At 33.6% G+C, this 14,085-nt stretch overlaps 1 protein-coding gene across 6 annotated transcripts in view; it reads right to left on the bottom strand.

Moving 5' to 3' along the window:
* Positions 1-1,951: 1,951 nt before the first annotated feature.
* PTBP2 (polypyrimidine tract binding protein 2) overlaps positions 1,952-14,085 on the bottom strand; it is a 142,383-nt gene continuing 130,249 nt past the window's right edge. For 2 of the 6 annotated variants that reach the window (XM_069063394.1, XM_069063390.1), the window contains 6 exons: positions 11,206-11,360; positions 9,732-9,765; positions 9,221-9,313; positions 3,845-4,061; positions 3,670-3,747; positions 1,952-3,463 (listed from right to left, as the gene is read on the bottom strand). In XM_069063394.1, coding sequence (XP_068919495.1) covers positions 3,331-3,463; positions 3,670-3,747; positions 3,845-4,061; positions 9,221-9,313; positions 9,732-9,765; positions 11,206-11,360 — 710 coding nt within the window. In that variant the 3' untranslated portion in view covers positions 1,952-3,330. The remainder of the gene's footprint in view (positions 3,464-3,669; positions 3,748-3,844; positions 4,062-9,220; positions 9,314-9,731; positions 9,766-11,205; positions 11,361-14,085) is intronic. The other 4 variants (XM_069063391.1, XM_069063392.1, XM_069063393.1 and 1 more) reach the window with 4 other exon arrangements.

Below are 14,085 nucleotides of genomic sequence, written 5' to 3'. Positions count from 1 at the left end.
AAAGCTAGTTCCTATGCTTGATGATTACTTTTCAGGGACAGTGGTAAGAATTCATAACTTCAGGTGGAGACTGAACTAGAAAGTCTATATAAGTCTCTTCTCATTCCAATATTAACTCCTTCATATCATTCCATATACTCAAACAAAACACTTCATCTCCCATTTTTGCCCATTAAGTCCCATAAAACCTTCAAAGTGGAGTTCACATGACATTTTTTATCTTATCTGCTCACTTCTCTCCCCCAAGAAATAATTTCTCCCCTCTTAAATCTCTGTTGGATCTATGATTTCAATGGTATAGGGAGCTCCCAGGAAACAACTTCCTCTACTGAGCAGGTTGGCATTGCTCTGAAACTTATGATGTTAGAGTTGCCTAGAAGAGCTAACATTTATTAGCACTTTATAAAGGTTTGCAAATTGCTTTACAAATATAAATTCATCTTATCTTCACAACCCTGGGAAGGAAGTAGGTGTGATTATCGTAATCATACAGTTGAGGAAACCGAAACAGTCAGAGGTAAAGTGACTTCTCCAGGGTCACACAGCCAATGCCAGAGATAAGATCTGAACCCATGTCTTCCTGGTTTGAAGGGTAGCTCTGTCACTGCATGCCACCCTCCCCACCCCAGTCTGTATCTCATACAAATCAGAATAAAATAATTTGTGTATATTGGTATATTATCCCTGATTAAATCTGAAACCCCTTAAGCAACCTTTTGTGTTGAAAAGCATTGAGTTGTCACTTGGTGCTCAGCACTAGAGCTTTTTAACTTCCTCACTTCATCAAAAATACTATGTTCTCAGATGTTTTATTAATAAATAGATAATGCTGCAGGTGGCATTTTAAAACTTAATACAGAATCAATGCTCTAATATCTAAAATGCTTACAGAACTATAATGTTGTCAAAATAAAAACTATCCCTATCTCAAATATACTTTCTCAATTTCCAAACTGATAAAATTTCATTTATTATAGGCTTCATTCTGGGAGATGAATGAATTATCTTTTGATTTGTAACTTACCTAAATATATTTCATAATCCTTAAACTCATTTATTTTTATTCTCCCAATGCAGAACCCTTGGTTATAGTGACCTTTAAATACCTGTCAGTTATTTATTGGTAAAAGAACAAACCTATGGACCAGGCATGAGGTCACACCGTAATCTGACATCAATAAACCTAGCTGTTTAAAGAGAAGTGAAAGAAAAATGTTTTGAACCTTGGAAGAGAGCATGTTACAAGTCTTTGGGAAGTGAAAATTATAACCCCTGCATTTGTAAACACATAAATTATTGTTATAATACTCAAGAATTTTCTTTAACCCCGTCCTCTAGGTCCATTTACCCATCCCATCCTCAGCATTGTATAGTCTGCAGTTACATTCTTAAAGTATTAGTAACTTTCTTGATATTGACAAGGTACTTTTATGATTAGTAGGAAATCTTTAGCAGACACAAAAGATGAAAGATGAAACTGCAGCGAGAGCATGGCAAACCTGAAAGATCTATTAGTGCATAAATCTACTAAAATAAAATTAAGAAAAAAAAACAATAAACAAAAGAGATAGAGAGAACTAACAAGCTACAATAAAAGTTATGTCTTTAAAGCAGTAGATTATAACAGGGTGGGAAATGTTTAATATGTGTCCTCCTGAAAAGCAGTTACTGTCTTTCATGTTTAAAAATCCGGCTGGTATATTTTCACAGCATCTAGATTTATGGTAAAAAGCCATAGAAATATAATATTATTATTCCTTTCCCACCCTGGCAGAGAATAAACATGAATTCAGAAGCACAGTAGAGTGAAAACAAAGAAGAGAAAAGAGAAAAGGAAGCAGAGAAAGACAGAAAAGGTGAATACAGAGCTACAGAAGTGTTTATTGAGCATGCTACAGAGGTAAGCAGAGTACACATAAAATGAAATTAAACGACCGTCAAACCTCCCAACTTTGTTAGAAAATTAATTTTTAATTGTGCCGCTTCCAAACTATACTGAATTTTACATTTCTAAAGATGTAAAAACCCAACTAATAGAAAATATACATGACCATTTTGTCTACATAGATAACAGAATCTATGAATCTTGAAACTAAGTACATCAATTTCAAAAAGTATTGGTCATTTAAACAGAATCAACAATTCAGATTGACAAGAATTGTTCAAATTAATTTGACCTGTAGATTCTGAGCCATGTTTATAGTAAAGTCAGATCTATTCCTAAATACAAAATAGTTTGAAGATTTATTAAAACTGAATATTACAATGCAAGGTAAATTAAGACTAAAGGCACATAAACTTTGGTCCCACCTGGTTGTCAGTTTTAGAAAACTGCCACAAAATTAATCTTCCTGCAAATTTTCGCAGTACACTTTCTTTATCTTTGAAAAATACATGCACCAGTTCCTGAACTAGCTAGACCAGTCTGCACATGCTCAGAAATCCACAACCATATTCCAAATCTTAATTACAAACTAAAGATGGCAATATATATTTAAATGCACATAAGTCATGTCAACTTCAAAAACATCTACGAAAAATATTCAGCCACAAACAAGACATTACTTAGTGCTGACATTTATATGATACGTCCCACAAGAGTGTGTACAAAAAGGTTAAGATTCCACAACGCTTTCCACATAGGGCTCAAACTTACAGAAATCACTTTTGTTGTCTTAAGAAATTAATACTCTGCACCCTTGTTAATTTTAACTAATGCCTACATTCATAACTGAATCTAGACCAGAATCATGAGATACAGAAGGCCAATGTACCTTAAAGGAAGAAAGCCTAAGGCAGTAGAAATAAAAATAAAATAAAATAATATGCTGTGTTTTATTCTTTCAATGTTATGTATCTCATCTGATTAAAATAGAAAGAAATGTGATAAGCCAATAATAAAAAATAAGTTCCAAGCAGGAGAAACAAAAACTTAACCTTTTTACACACCCCTGCCTAAACATATTTTAATTCCCATTTAACAATGTGCCCTAGACAACCAATTCCTTTTTCTAGTAAATGCGTTCTAGCAATACTAGTTTTCCTTTTTAAGGCACGTATGTCAACTAAGTTGGAAAAAAAAAAAAACAAACTGTGGGATTTAACTGAAATCGTTTCAAACAGACAATAAAATGGATTCCCTATACAACAGATGAAAAAAAAAGCAGTTAATACCTCTGCCTTTTAACATATGCATTTCATTTTATTATAACCAAGGAATGATAACAGCATGAAAAAACCCAAAAGTCAAACTCTGGTCCCCACTTTTCTGAACAGTCAACAGGTGATGACACTGACAATGTGATTCACCCTAAATCTTCATCTCTTTTTTTAAATTGTTGATTTGGAGAAGGAAACTCTCAGGTGGTGATTTTCTCCAAGGTTATAATTATGAAGGTCAATCAGTGCCTGGATAGCCTCTTCCACTGTTGCCATTTGAAGAAGCGCCATCTTGTGATCTCTTCTGAAACAAAATTACCAAGTTAAAAACGTGACAAGTATTAGAGAACCTAAATATTTGATTGGGTGTGTGTTTGTACAGGAGGGAAGGATAGGGAGAAAAATTAAAAATAAGAATCACTTTAAGGAAATACAATATAAACTACCTAGAATAAACTTGTTTTCTATAATATATTTTTTAAAAATTAAAAAACAAGGAAGCTTGCTTACTGAAAAAATTTAAATGCTTTCACAGTGCCCCCAGTGTTAGCAAAAAGTGTACGTAGATCTTCTTCCGCAACTGACGGACTAGAAAAAGTGGAAAAAAAAAAGAGGAAGAGTTAGTAACTTCTACTTTATGACAGAAATGCACATGCCCTTCACATCTTCCTATTGAAATACTTACGGAATATTGGAAAGATGAAGAGTGGCTGATGGAGGAAATATATTCTGAAAATTTTTAGAGCCAGGTTTCTTAAAGCGATGTAATGGGGAATTACCAAAATCTTTAGTTAGGCCTTGGTCATCAAGTCCCTCTCGAGGTAGTTGTACAGTCTGATGCTTGGAGAGAGTAACCCGAATAATCTTCCCATACATTTTTTGTCCATTCAGATGGTTCATTGCTAAGGAAAGAAGGCATATTTTAAAATATATACCAATGCAAATACAGCAATGATGTGCCAAAGGGTAAATTAAACTTTGTTAGTATATTTATTTGAAATCATTAATTAAAATTAAGCTTCATATAAAAAATAACAAAGTAAATTTACTTTATATTAATCCAGAGATTTACCATTTTTTTTAGGTTATAGTAAACCATAATAATACCACCTACTAAAAACTCTGCAATTCAATATATTGTAATGAAATCTGAGGTAAATAAGAACCATTAGCAGTTTAGCATTCTTTCTGAAATAATGAATAAATATCAATGCAGAATTATGAATGGAGGTTAAAATACAGTTATTTTTATAAATATTTCCATTTTTATTCTATACATGTGAAACGGATAATCTATTTTTAAAAGAGTTAACTATTCCTCAAATCTTTCCATCACCCACTCTCATTGACTCTTAAATAGTAGTTATATTTCTTGATGTTACATACTTTGACCATATTAAAAGTTTTAAATTAAATAGCTAAGAATAAGTTATTAAGTGACGAGTAGAGTAATTTCAAGAAAGAAAGGCTTTGGAGACTCAATATAGTGACAGACTAGACATCTGCTCAGAGTTCAAAAAGGCTTGCAATACCAACTGACCACCATGTGATGATTTTCCCTACCAATCATTAACAGCTCACAAAAACTAACTACTAAGGTATCTAGAGGAGTTTGCAATCTAGATCAATAAAGTAAGTTCTCACACCAAAGAAGTCACAGCAAGTATGTATTAACTCTTCAGTATTGTGGGAGAGAAAGAGAAGATATAGGACAATGCACTCTGTTCTCAAGGGAATTTAAAATCTGATTGGGTTTACAAACTAGTTTGCATAAATTTTCTTACCTGCCTACTATACAAGGTTGTTGTGTAGATCAAATGAGGTAATAGGTGAACATGCTTTGAGAAAAGTATAGTGTCACAGAAATAAAAAGTCTTTTCTGAAAACATAAAGGCAACTAATTTTTCTGGTCATATATACTATTATGTTATAAAAAAAGAACAAATGTGCCTTTTTTTCTTCCATTTTTAATGTCTATAGCATTTATATATGATTCTTGAATTTTAAACTGTGCCCAGATGTAAAAGTTCTCCCCTGAAGGTGCAGAATGTTCCACAATAACTTCTACCTGAATAAACTCAAGCATGAAATCCTATAATGCACTCTATATGAGAGTACAGAAAACTTTCAATTATCCGTAGTAAGGAAGACAAAATCCTTTTATTAAAGAGCCTTATAAACTCAAGCCATGAATTATTCAATATTTTAAATGAACAGTTTTATTTATTCCAGTTTTTCTTAGAGACAAATAAAAGTATACATATTTTAAAGCATTTGTCTTCAAGGAAGTATATAAACAAAAAAGAAAATGGCAAAAGCGAGGGATAACAGGGGATTGAAACTTCAAGTATCTTCCATATGGCAAGAAAAAGTAAGAACAAACCTCAACACGTTTAGCTGACCCCCTGAGACAAACTTACAGAAGGTCATGGACAAGAGACATAAGATGGGCAGACATGGTTGGGTTGTAATCTGTATCACAGAGAAAATATCTAAATTGATAAGATCACATATCCATTTGAGTGTAGTTTTATTAGTTTAAAATGCTGAACATAAACAGCCGGAGAAACAGCACCATAACGGTTGAGTTTTAGAAAGATAGTTAAGGAAAGAAGAAGCATCCCTCTTCAGAATATAGCAACTAAACTGGGGAATCGAAGGCATCAGAGATCTCTAAGAACAAAAAGGCTATGGATAATGAATAGAAATAGCATGAAAAAATGGAGAGCATCAGGGAAATTGACCACATACACATGCACACATAAAATGACTGATCATAATCTTATTCATTTGTTGGATTACTATTAGTTTAAGTTTTACTTCTTTTTATTTCCTCTGCATACTCTCTAGTACAAGTATGTTCAATGAAAAGAGCAGAGAGACAACAAAAGAGATAAAAGCTAAGAAACCTAGATAATATGAAATTGAATAATCATATCCCAAATAAGCAAGGGTGGCCTGTACATTTAAAGATTACCCAAACAGGCATAATTTTTTAAAGAATGCTACACAGCTTTTGTTTACAATCACACAGAGTAAAATGCTTTTAGGAAATATAGTCTACATTGATTTTTTACACAATATTTTTTGTCTGCATTAATTTTAAACAATTTGGGAATTCAAGATGTACAAGTTGATTTACTCATGATCTTTCTGTATATAGTCAAGTTCTTATTTTTTAAAGAGATTCCAACTTTATAAGGAAATGAAAACAGTGAAGATATTTTTGGAAAAAAAAGAAAATACAAAAAGTAAAAGCTTTTTAAAAAATAAAATTAACAAATAACTGACTGGTGGCAACACAACCTTTGTGGTACCTTTCAGCACCCAAAGAATGAGACATTTGGGAAAAGCAGAACAGCTATTTTTGAAGAACTTTTTCTTTGCCAGTATTATTGAACTTAAAAAAATTGCTACAATCTGGAAAAAAATCAGTGTCTACACAGTATTTTTCTAAAGATATTCAAGGACTTTTAAAAATATGGTCTGTATATTTTATATGATTTCTAAAACATACATAGGATTTCTATTCATGTGAAATAATGAAGATATTTTATAAAATTTATTAGCACAGTGCCTGGCACATAGCAGGCACTCAATAAATGTTTGTTCCTTTCTCTTTCCTCCTAAATATTATCTACTCCCTTCCTTCACTATTTTCATTGATATTCACTGTTCCCGTTACTGAAATGGCAAAACAAAACATCTTCTTTACAGGAAATCCACTGGATTCTCCCATAAGCACAGATTCCCATTAAAACCAAGCAGAATGAGAACAGAAAGCAATATTTTAGGCAACATAGTGGACCCGAAAAGACAACAGTAACAATGGCCATTGTTTCAATCTCCTTGGCCAAGTCCCCAGGCCTTGGGGATGAATGAGTATTTTCAAAAGACGTATTCATATGAACTCTTTTAAATGATTATTACATAATTTTCCACAGGATCAATGAGGGTGATGAACAGACTTTAAGGAAATTCCAAATTCTTTCTCATCACAGTCAGAAGACTAATAATTCATGCTAGGTAATTTAAAGCTAAAGAGAAGACAGAGAAAAATGAAGGTAGTAAAGGATTTCAGAGTACATAGTTTGTGATATTAGGTGTAATATAAGAAATACTTATTTCAAGCAACAGGGATTAAGATGAACTTGTGATTTCAAATGAATAAGAAACTTCATGTTAACAAAATTCCTCTTGCTAATAATGGAGGATCAATACTTACTCTGCATTTTTTTAAACTTTTTTTTTTTTTGCTTTTTGGAGGGGGGAGGGGCAGGGCAACTGGGGTTAAGTGACTTGCCCAAGGTCATGTGGCTAGTAAGTGTTAAGTGTCTGGGGCCGAATTTGAACTGAGGTCCTCTCAACTCCAGGGCCAGTGCTCTATTCACTGCGCCACCTAGCCACCCCTACTCTGCAATCCTTTATTCTTTAAAGAGTTATATGAGACACTCAGGGTCACTTATCCTGTACATGTCAGAAGGAAGACTTAGACCCTAGTATTCCTAGCTTTTAGGACAGTTTCTTATACACTATGCAATATTTTCTCATATTTCAAGCCTTATGACATTAGAAACCTCCATTATGATGAATTCTCCAAATGACACATGTAGGCTGAGTAAATATAATGCTCTAAAAGTCTTAGTGCTGTTTTAAAAAAGCTACAAAAGCTCAAAACTGCACCAATACTTTTGGGATACTCTTTATACTCATACTAAATAAATCATAATATGCAAAACAAACTAGAGCAAACAAACTCTAGTTCCAAGGGCTCACTCAAGGCCAATTACACTGAAGCAAATGTAAAATAACAAAGGGATAGGGGAGTGCTTCTACCCTAATATTGAGAATCAACATTCCTTCTTGTAATCTTTTCTTCAATATTTTCTAAACCATAAAATTTCAGAATTGGGACACTGGAGGCCCCTAAAAAAGATATCTTCAAAGCACTCAGAACAGTATCTGACCCACAGTAGGTTATTGATGAATGCTTGCTCCTTTTCCCCCTTCCCATCTAGTTCAACACATACCTGAATAAAGATATCCTTTATTACATACCTGATACATGATTATCCAGTCTCTGCTTGAAAAGCCCTGGGAAAGGAAACTTATACCCTCCCCCCAAAGCAACCCATTTCACTTTTAAATAGTTTTGTTATTAAATTTTTTTCTTCTGACATAATGCCTAAATTTATTTCTTTGAAACTTCCACCCATCTCTTGTAGTTGGTTCTTTGGAGCCAAGTAGAAAAAGCCTAATCTTTCTTTGAAGACAGCTGTCATTACCCCACCCCTTTCCCCTTCTTCCCAGGTCTCTCTCTCTGAGGAAGATACACGAAGAAGGGTGATAGTTCAAGGCTTCTTCTTTTCTTCTGAATTAGACACCTGACTGTGTGGCAACAGAGAGAAATCAGGTGGGAGAAATAGAAATTATCTAAAGAGCAGCTTATTGTTGGCATGGGAATAATGAAGAGAATACCTAAAGGGGAAGCAAGCCAGGAATAGGGAGGGTTTAGGTTTTGTATATGGAAAGCAAAAATAAGAACCAGCTGAGTCTGCATCTATACTAGGGACTGAGACCATAATGATCCCTAAGGAAAGAATAAGTTAGCGTAAGGTTAAATTACTGAAAAGCAAAAAAAACTTAAAACATAAGTTGGTGAGACATCATGAGGGTTGCCACAGCAATCACTTAAAAAAAAAATACTGAAACTGCAAAAATAAACATGAATTATACTGGAGAATTAAATATAAATAAATTGTACATTAACCAAAGGAAATGATTTGGAGGTGCTTCTTAAGTGAGATTTTCCTTTTCATCCTGGCCAAAGAATTAATCTATGAAATAATTATAGTAGTCAATGGAAAATGACAATTACAAATATTTGCATTAAATGCAACTATTCAGTATTTGATGTGCAAAGCTGGTAAAACTGCATTTTATTTTCTCCCAGAGATTAGGAATACAACCAAAATAACTTTAAAATGGACTAAAAGGAATTAATATAGTTTAAAAATCTGTAATTGAGGATTTAGAGCACAAGCATGTAATCTAGTCTTACCAAGTTGTGATTGGTTTCCATCAGCCATCTGTATAAGTGCACTGTCTTTCTTATTGTATAAAATCTTCACACGTTGCACATCCCCATAAACACCTTTTCGAAGTCAGAGAGGTAATCCAAAAATGAAATTAATTTTAAGGGCAAGTCAACTTAGCAGTATAATTCTGACATATCAATGAAACATTCAGACATCAACAAGATCACTCACTCAAATCTTAACATTCATACCAATGAGTAAAGAAGATCAAGATTTTGAACAGTGAATTTTGAAAAGAATAAATTTTTGATAAACCCTCAAAGCTATGTGAATGATATTAAATTAAAGACCATGCAAAATAAATTAGCATGCATTAAAACAAATTTTGTGTCTATGGAGAGTTTTTAAACAGCAAAAGAAAAATAGCAAAAGATTTACTATTCAACTTTAAGCCAAAGTGCTAGCTACAAATAAGAATTAAGGTGAAACAAAAATCAAATCAATAATAAAAGTATAGTGCTAACAATAACATACCGAAGAGGGTAAACAGACTTTGGGGCGTAACCATCTTTAGAAGGAGAGAAGAGCAAGCAGCGTAAGACAAGAAGAGAGAAGAGTCGAGGAAGAGCGGAGATGAACAGATCATCCATAACGAAGGGTGGTTCCCGCAGAATGGTGAGGTGGTCATGGATCATGGTTCAAGGCGGTTAATTGGGGCAAGTTGGTCCGAGGAACATTTGTTCAAGCACAGAAGCATGAACATAGGGAATGGAGACAGGGAATGAAGACAAGGACAAGGAAAATAAAGGATAAGACAGGGAAGGGAATGGGCATTTGGGAAAAGACAAGGAAAGGGAAGGTGAACACATAGGGAAAAGGATGAAATGGGGAAGGGAAACAGCAATGCAGAAGAAAAATAAGGAATTGGGGAACAAAAAAAATAAAATATAGGTCAGTACATAGGAAATGCAGGAATTTGGTCAGAAAATGGTTGGTTTATGTACTGTACAAGAAAAACTGAGTAAAATGTAGTCACCCAAGACAAATATGGGTAAAGTACATCCATATCAAAGAGTAAATTACAGCATTTCATCTCAACATGGGGGGAGGGAGGAGAAAGCATGCAATAGGAATTTTAAACTTTGAACTTCAACTGCATAAGCATGGCTGGTTATGAAATGCAGGCAAAAGTTTTTTTTTTAAAAGAAAAAGGCACTCTGATTCAAACATTTTAGCATGCAAAACTGTGGATGACAAAATAGTATCAAATGATAAAATAAGCTTAATGTTCACATTAACAGAGGCCAATTGAAATGAAACAAATATTCAAACTAGACATCATAAATTGATACATCAAGCTTCCCACATTTCATACCAGCTTTCACAGCAATCAAAATAAAATATACGAGACATAAAATGTAGAACTAAAGGAAAAAACCCCTTAGATTTCAGATTTAACAAGAATGAAAAAATACTAAAGGTGAAGAGTTTTTTTTTTTTAAAAGAAGACAATGACTAAAAACTGCAAAGAAAAAATTACTAAGAAAGACTGGAAGAGTGCCTCGTCAAGATCTTTGGAGAGAACCTTCAAAGAAAAATGTATTAGAGTAGTTCACATAAAATAAGATTTTAAAAATGCAATGACATGTAAGCATGAAATGAACAAGCAAATTATCAGAAAAGACGAGCAAAACTGTTTTAGAGTTAAATCTGCAAATTAGATCACATTTGCCTTTGAAAACATAAAACATAAAATAAAAAAGCCAAACGATAGCATGTAACCATATTTTTCTTAGGAAAAATAGGTGGTTATATATAAAGAAATATATAAATGACTATCTTGGAAAATAAAGTATTTTCTTGAGTACTTTAATTTTATTCAGAAGTAGACATAGACAGAAAATACTTTGACTAACATGTATATAAGGAAAAAATGAAAAAAAAATGATAAACTTTCACAAATGAAATGGAGTTAAGAGAATGAAAGCTAGTAAATGGTTTCACTAACCTCTTCATTTAAATTGCTAACCAACAGGACTGTGTTGCCACCAGCTGAGACTCCAGGCATACCCACTCGGCCAGCAGCAGCTGCAGCAGCTGCTGCAGCAGCATTTGGAATAGCCAAAGGACTCAGAGCTCCTGGAACAGCTGCAACAGGAAGCCCTAATTTTAAAATAAAGCGTATTTTACGAAACACACACAAGTCTTTTACAAAAATCTACTTAAGCATGATAGCTGCATAGCTACAGCTGACCACACCAAACAGTGTATGATCTTTTCTCATGCTTAAATGAAACCGACTGGGAATAAATGAAGAAGCTCCTGTTTATGCTGGCTCAAGCATGTACCTAAATTTTCTGGTAAAAAAAATCAAGTACAACCTTTTAAATTCACATGCAATCTTCTCTGTATACAAAAGAAAATCATACTGAACATTCTTTCTAAGCAGAAAATTCTCAAGAAAAGCTTGTAAAAATTCACTGGGTCACAACTAGAAATTGTAATTAAGAAATGTCTTTATTATTATAATACTAGCTCATATTGCTAACAGTAGTGGCAACTTTCTTCTTGCCATCTTTCCCTCAAACTCACATTTGGAATAATGTAGCTAATTATAGTTTAGGAAACAAATATGGTCTTCATTTTGTAGAGCAATACAAATCACCCATAGTATCGTATTTTTTAATTCATCAAAATGACCTAAAGTGAACCTTCTAAAGATCATAAAAGTGTTAATTCTACAAGTCAAACAGCTAAAATGAATGTAAGTTCTATTAAACATTACACTCTCACTTATAGGGAACAAAAAGACTAGGGATTTCTAATATCACATTTTCTCCAGCTTCAGTTCTTTATTATTTAGTCAGTCAACATTTTATTGAGTAGCTTCTATGTGCTAGGCACTGTGCTGAGTACTTCTGAGTTTTCCCTTATTCTTTCCTAATTAGTTTTTCTACTCCTTCCTCACTGATTTGTTTCATCATCACTCATTGTTCATCACTTTGTTCATTCTTAAATAGTTTTCCTCTTATTAAAACCATTTTATGGATATATCAATTCCATATTGTGGAATTTTTTCCTCATATCATCATCAACTTTTCACCTTTTTTTTTTTTTTGCTTTTTGGAGGGCAATTGGGGTTAAGTGACTTGCCCAGGGTCACAGGGCTAGTTTTTGTGTTAAGTGTCTGAGGTCGGATTTGAACTCAGGTCGTCCTGATTCCAGGATCCAGTACTCTATTCACTGCCACCTAGCTGCCCCAATTTTTCACTTTCTAATTAATTCAGAATCCTTTCAATTCTTCACATCAACTCTCTCAAATTCAGCCTCTCAAGTTAATTTTACATTCCATATGGAGGTGGAAGGGGAGATGTATGTCTTTCCTATACAAAGATGGAAAAGACATAGCAGAGAAGAGTTGGCACAACGGGATGTCTCCCATTTCATTTATTCATTCTTCCCCTGTAACCTCTTTGGGCATGCCATTTAGACATGCTACTTTTACTTTAAATTATTTGATTTTCTAATCTTTTCCAGTTAGTTTTCTGACATTCTCACTTCATGGAAATTCTAACTGGCCTTCTAATGCAGTTAGAGGAGTAACTAAAAGGGTTTTTCCCTACTCTCATTTTTCCTTAACCTCTCTGCTGCCTCTCAGTAAAACACTTTCTTTCAAAAAGGGACCTCTTTTTCTTTATATCATTCAATACTTCTTTTAGACAGTTTTGTTTGAAAGGCTAAATCATTTCATTAAAATTGCATAGAAGATGGACACACATCCAATATTGCTATAAAATCCTAGACTCGTTTACTGATGTCAAATATAGTTTCTAATTCCCTCATCTTTCCACTCCTGTCTGTATTCCAGCAAAGGGGATAATATAAGTCTATTAAAGGCCTGATTTATGGCATTCAGCAGTCAACAACAGCATGCCTCCAAAATATCTAAAATATGCATTAATTCAGAACAGCAAGGATATATTGGGAAAAAAAAAACCAGAAAAGAAACTGGTCCAAACCCTGGCTCAGCTCCTTCTAGTATGATCTTGGGTAAGTTATTTTATCCTTCTGGATCTGAATTTTGTCACCCATAAACTGTGAGCTACAACATCTCTACTATCTATCCCAGTCCTAACTCTATGCTCCTACGTGAAAAGAGGCACTTCAAGACACCATGGCAATTTAATCTTGAAAAGAAAAGTTCAACTAAGGAGTTTAACCAACCATTACCCATATAGGAAAGGGTGATAAATTTCTACTTTTTAACTTACTAATTCCATCACCTGTGTTAGCAAAAGTAAAACCAAAGCTGGTCTTGCCTAATCTGCAGAAGATATTAAGGAATAGAATCATAGATCTTAAGCTAGTGGGACCTAAGAAGCCAATAAGTTCAACTCCTTCACTTTAGAGATAAGGAAACTAAGGTACAGAAAAGTAAAGGCACTTGCCAAGGGTTAGACAGCTAGTTGGTGTTGAAGGAAGGATTGAGCCTAGGTTTTCTTGGCAAGTATGGGGTTCTACTCACTGTCATACTTTTTCTCAAACAACAACAAAAAAAATGTCAAACAAAATATTATGGAAATGTTTGCACAATGTTACATATTCAAAATTCTTCAATGCTTCCATTATTCAACAGTTATGATTTCATCCATGTAGGTATTCCCTCTACTGGTACAGATCACAACCCTTTCTCATATTCTCATCCTTTGTGAATGTGCCATATCTCTTGTGTGTGATATGAAAAGCACATTTTTAAAAAGCCCAGAAAAAAATTCTATTTCGTTCATAAATTTTCTCTACCTCTAACACATACCATTGGTTTGGAGTTCATATATAAAAATAACTGAAGCTAATGTAGATATATCAATCTAAGCATGACATCAATACA

The sequence above is a fragment of the Petaurus breviceps genome, unplaced genomic scaffold (genome assembly GCF_028583685.1).
Source record: "Petaurus breviceps papuanus isolate PSGF00001 unplaced genomic scaffold, PetGlider_PUasm1.0 90564, whole genome shotgun sequence".
Lineage (NCBI taxonomy): Eukaryota > Metazoa > Chordata > Mammalia > Diprotodontia > Petauridae > Petaurus > Petaurus breviceps.
Note: the sequence above shows the minus strand (reverse complement) of the source record. Positions and strands in the feature narration are given on the sequence as shown.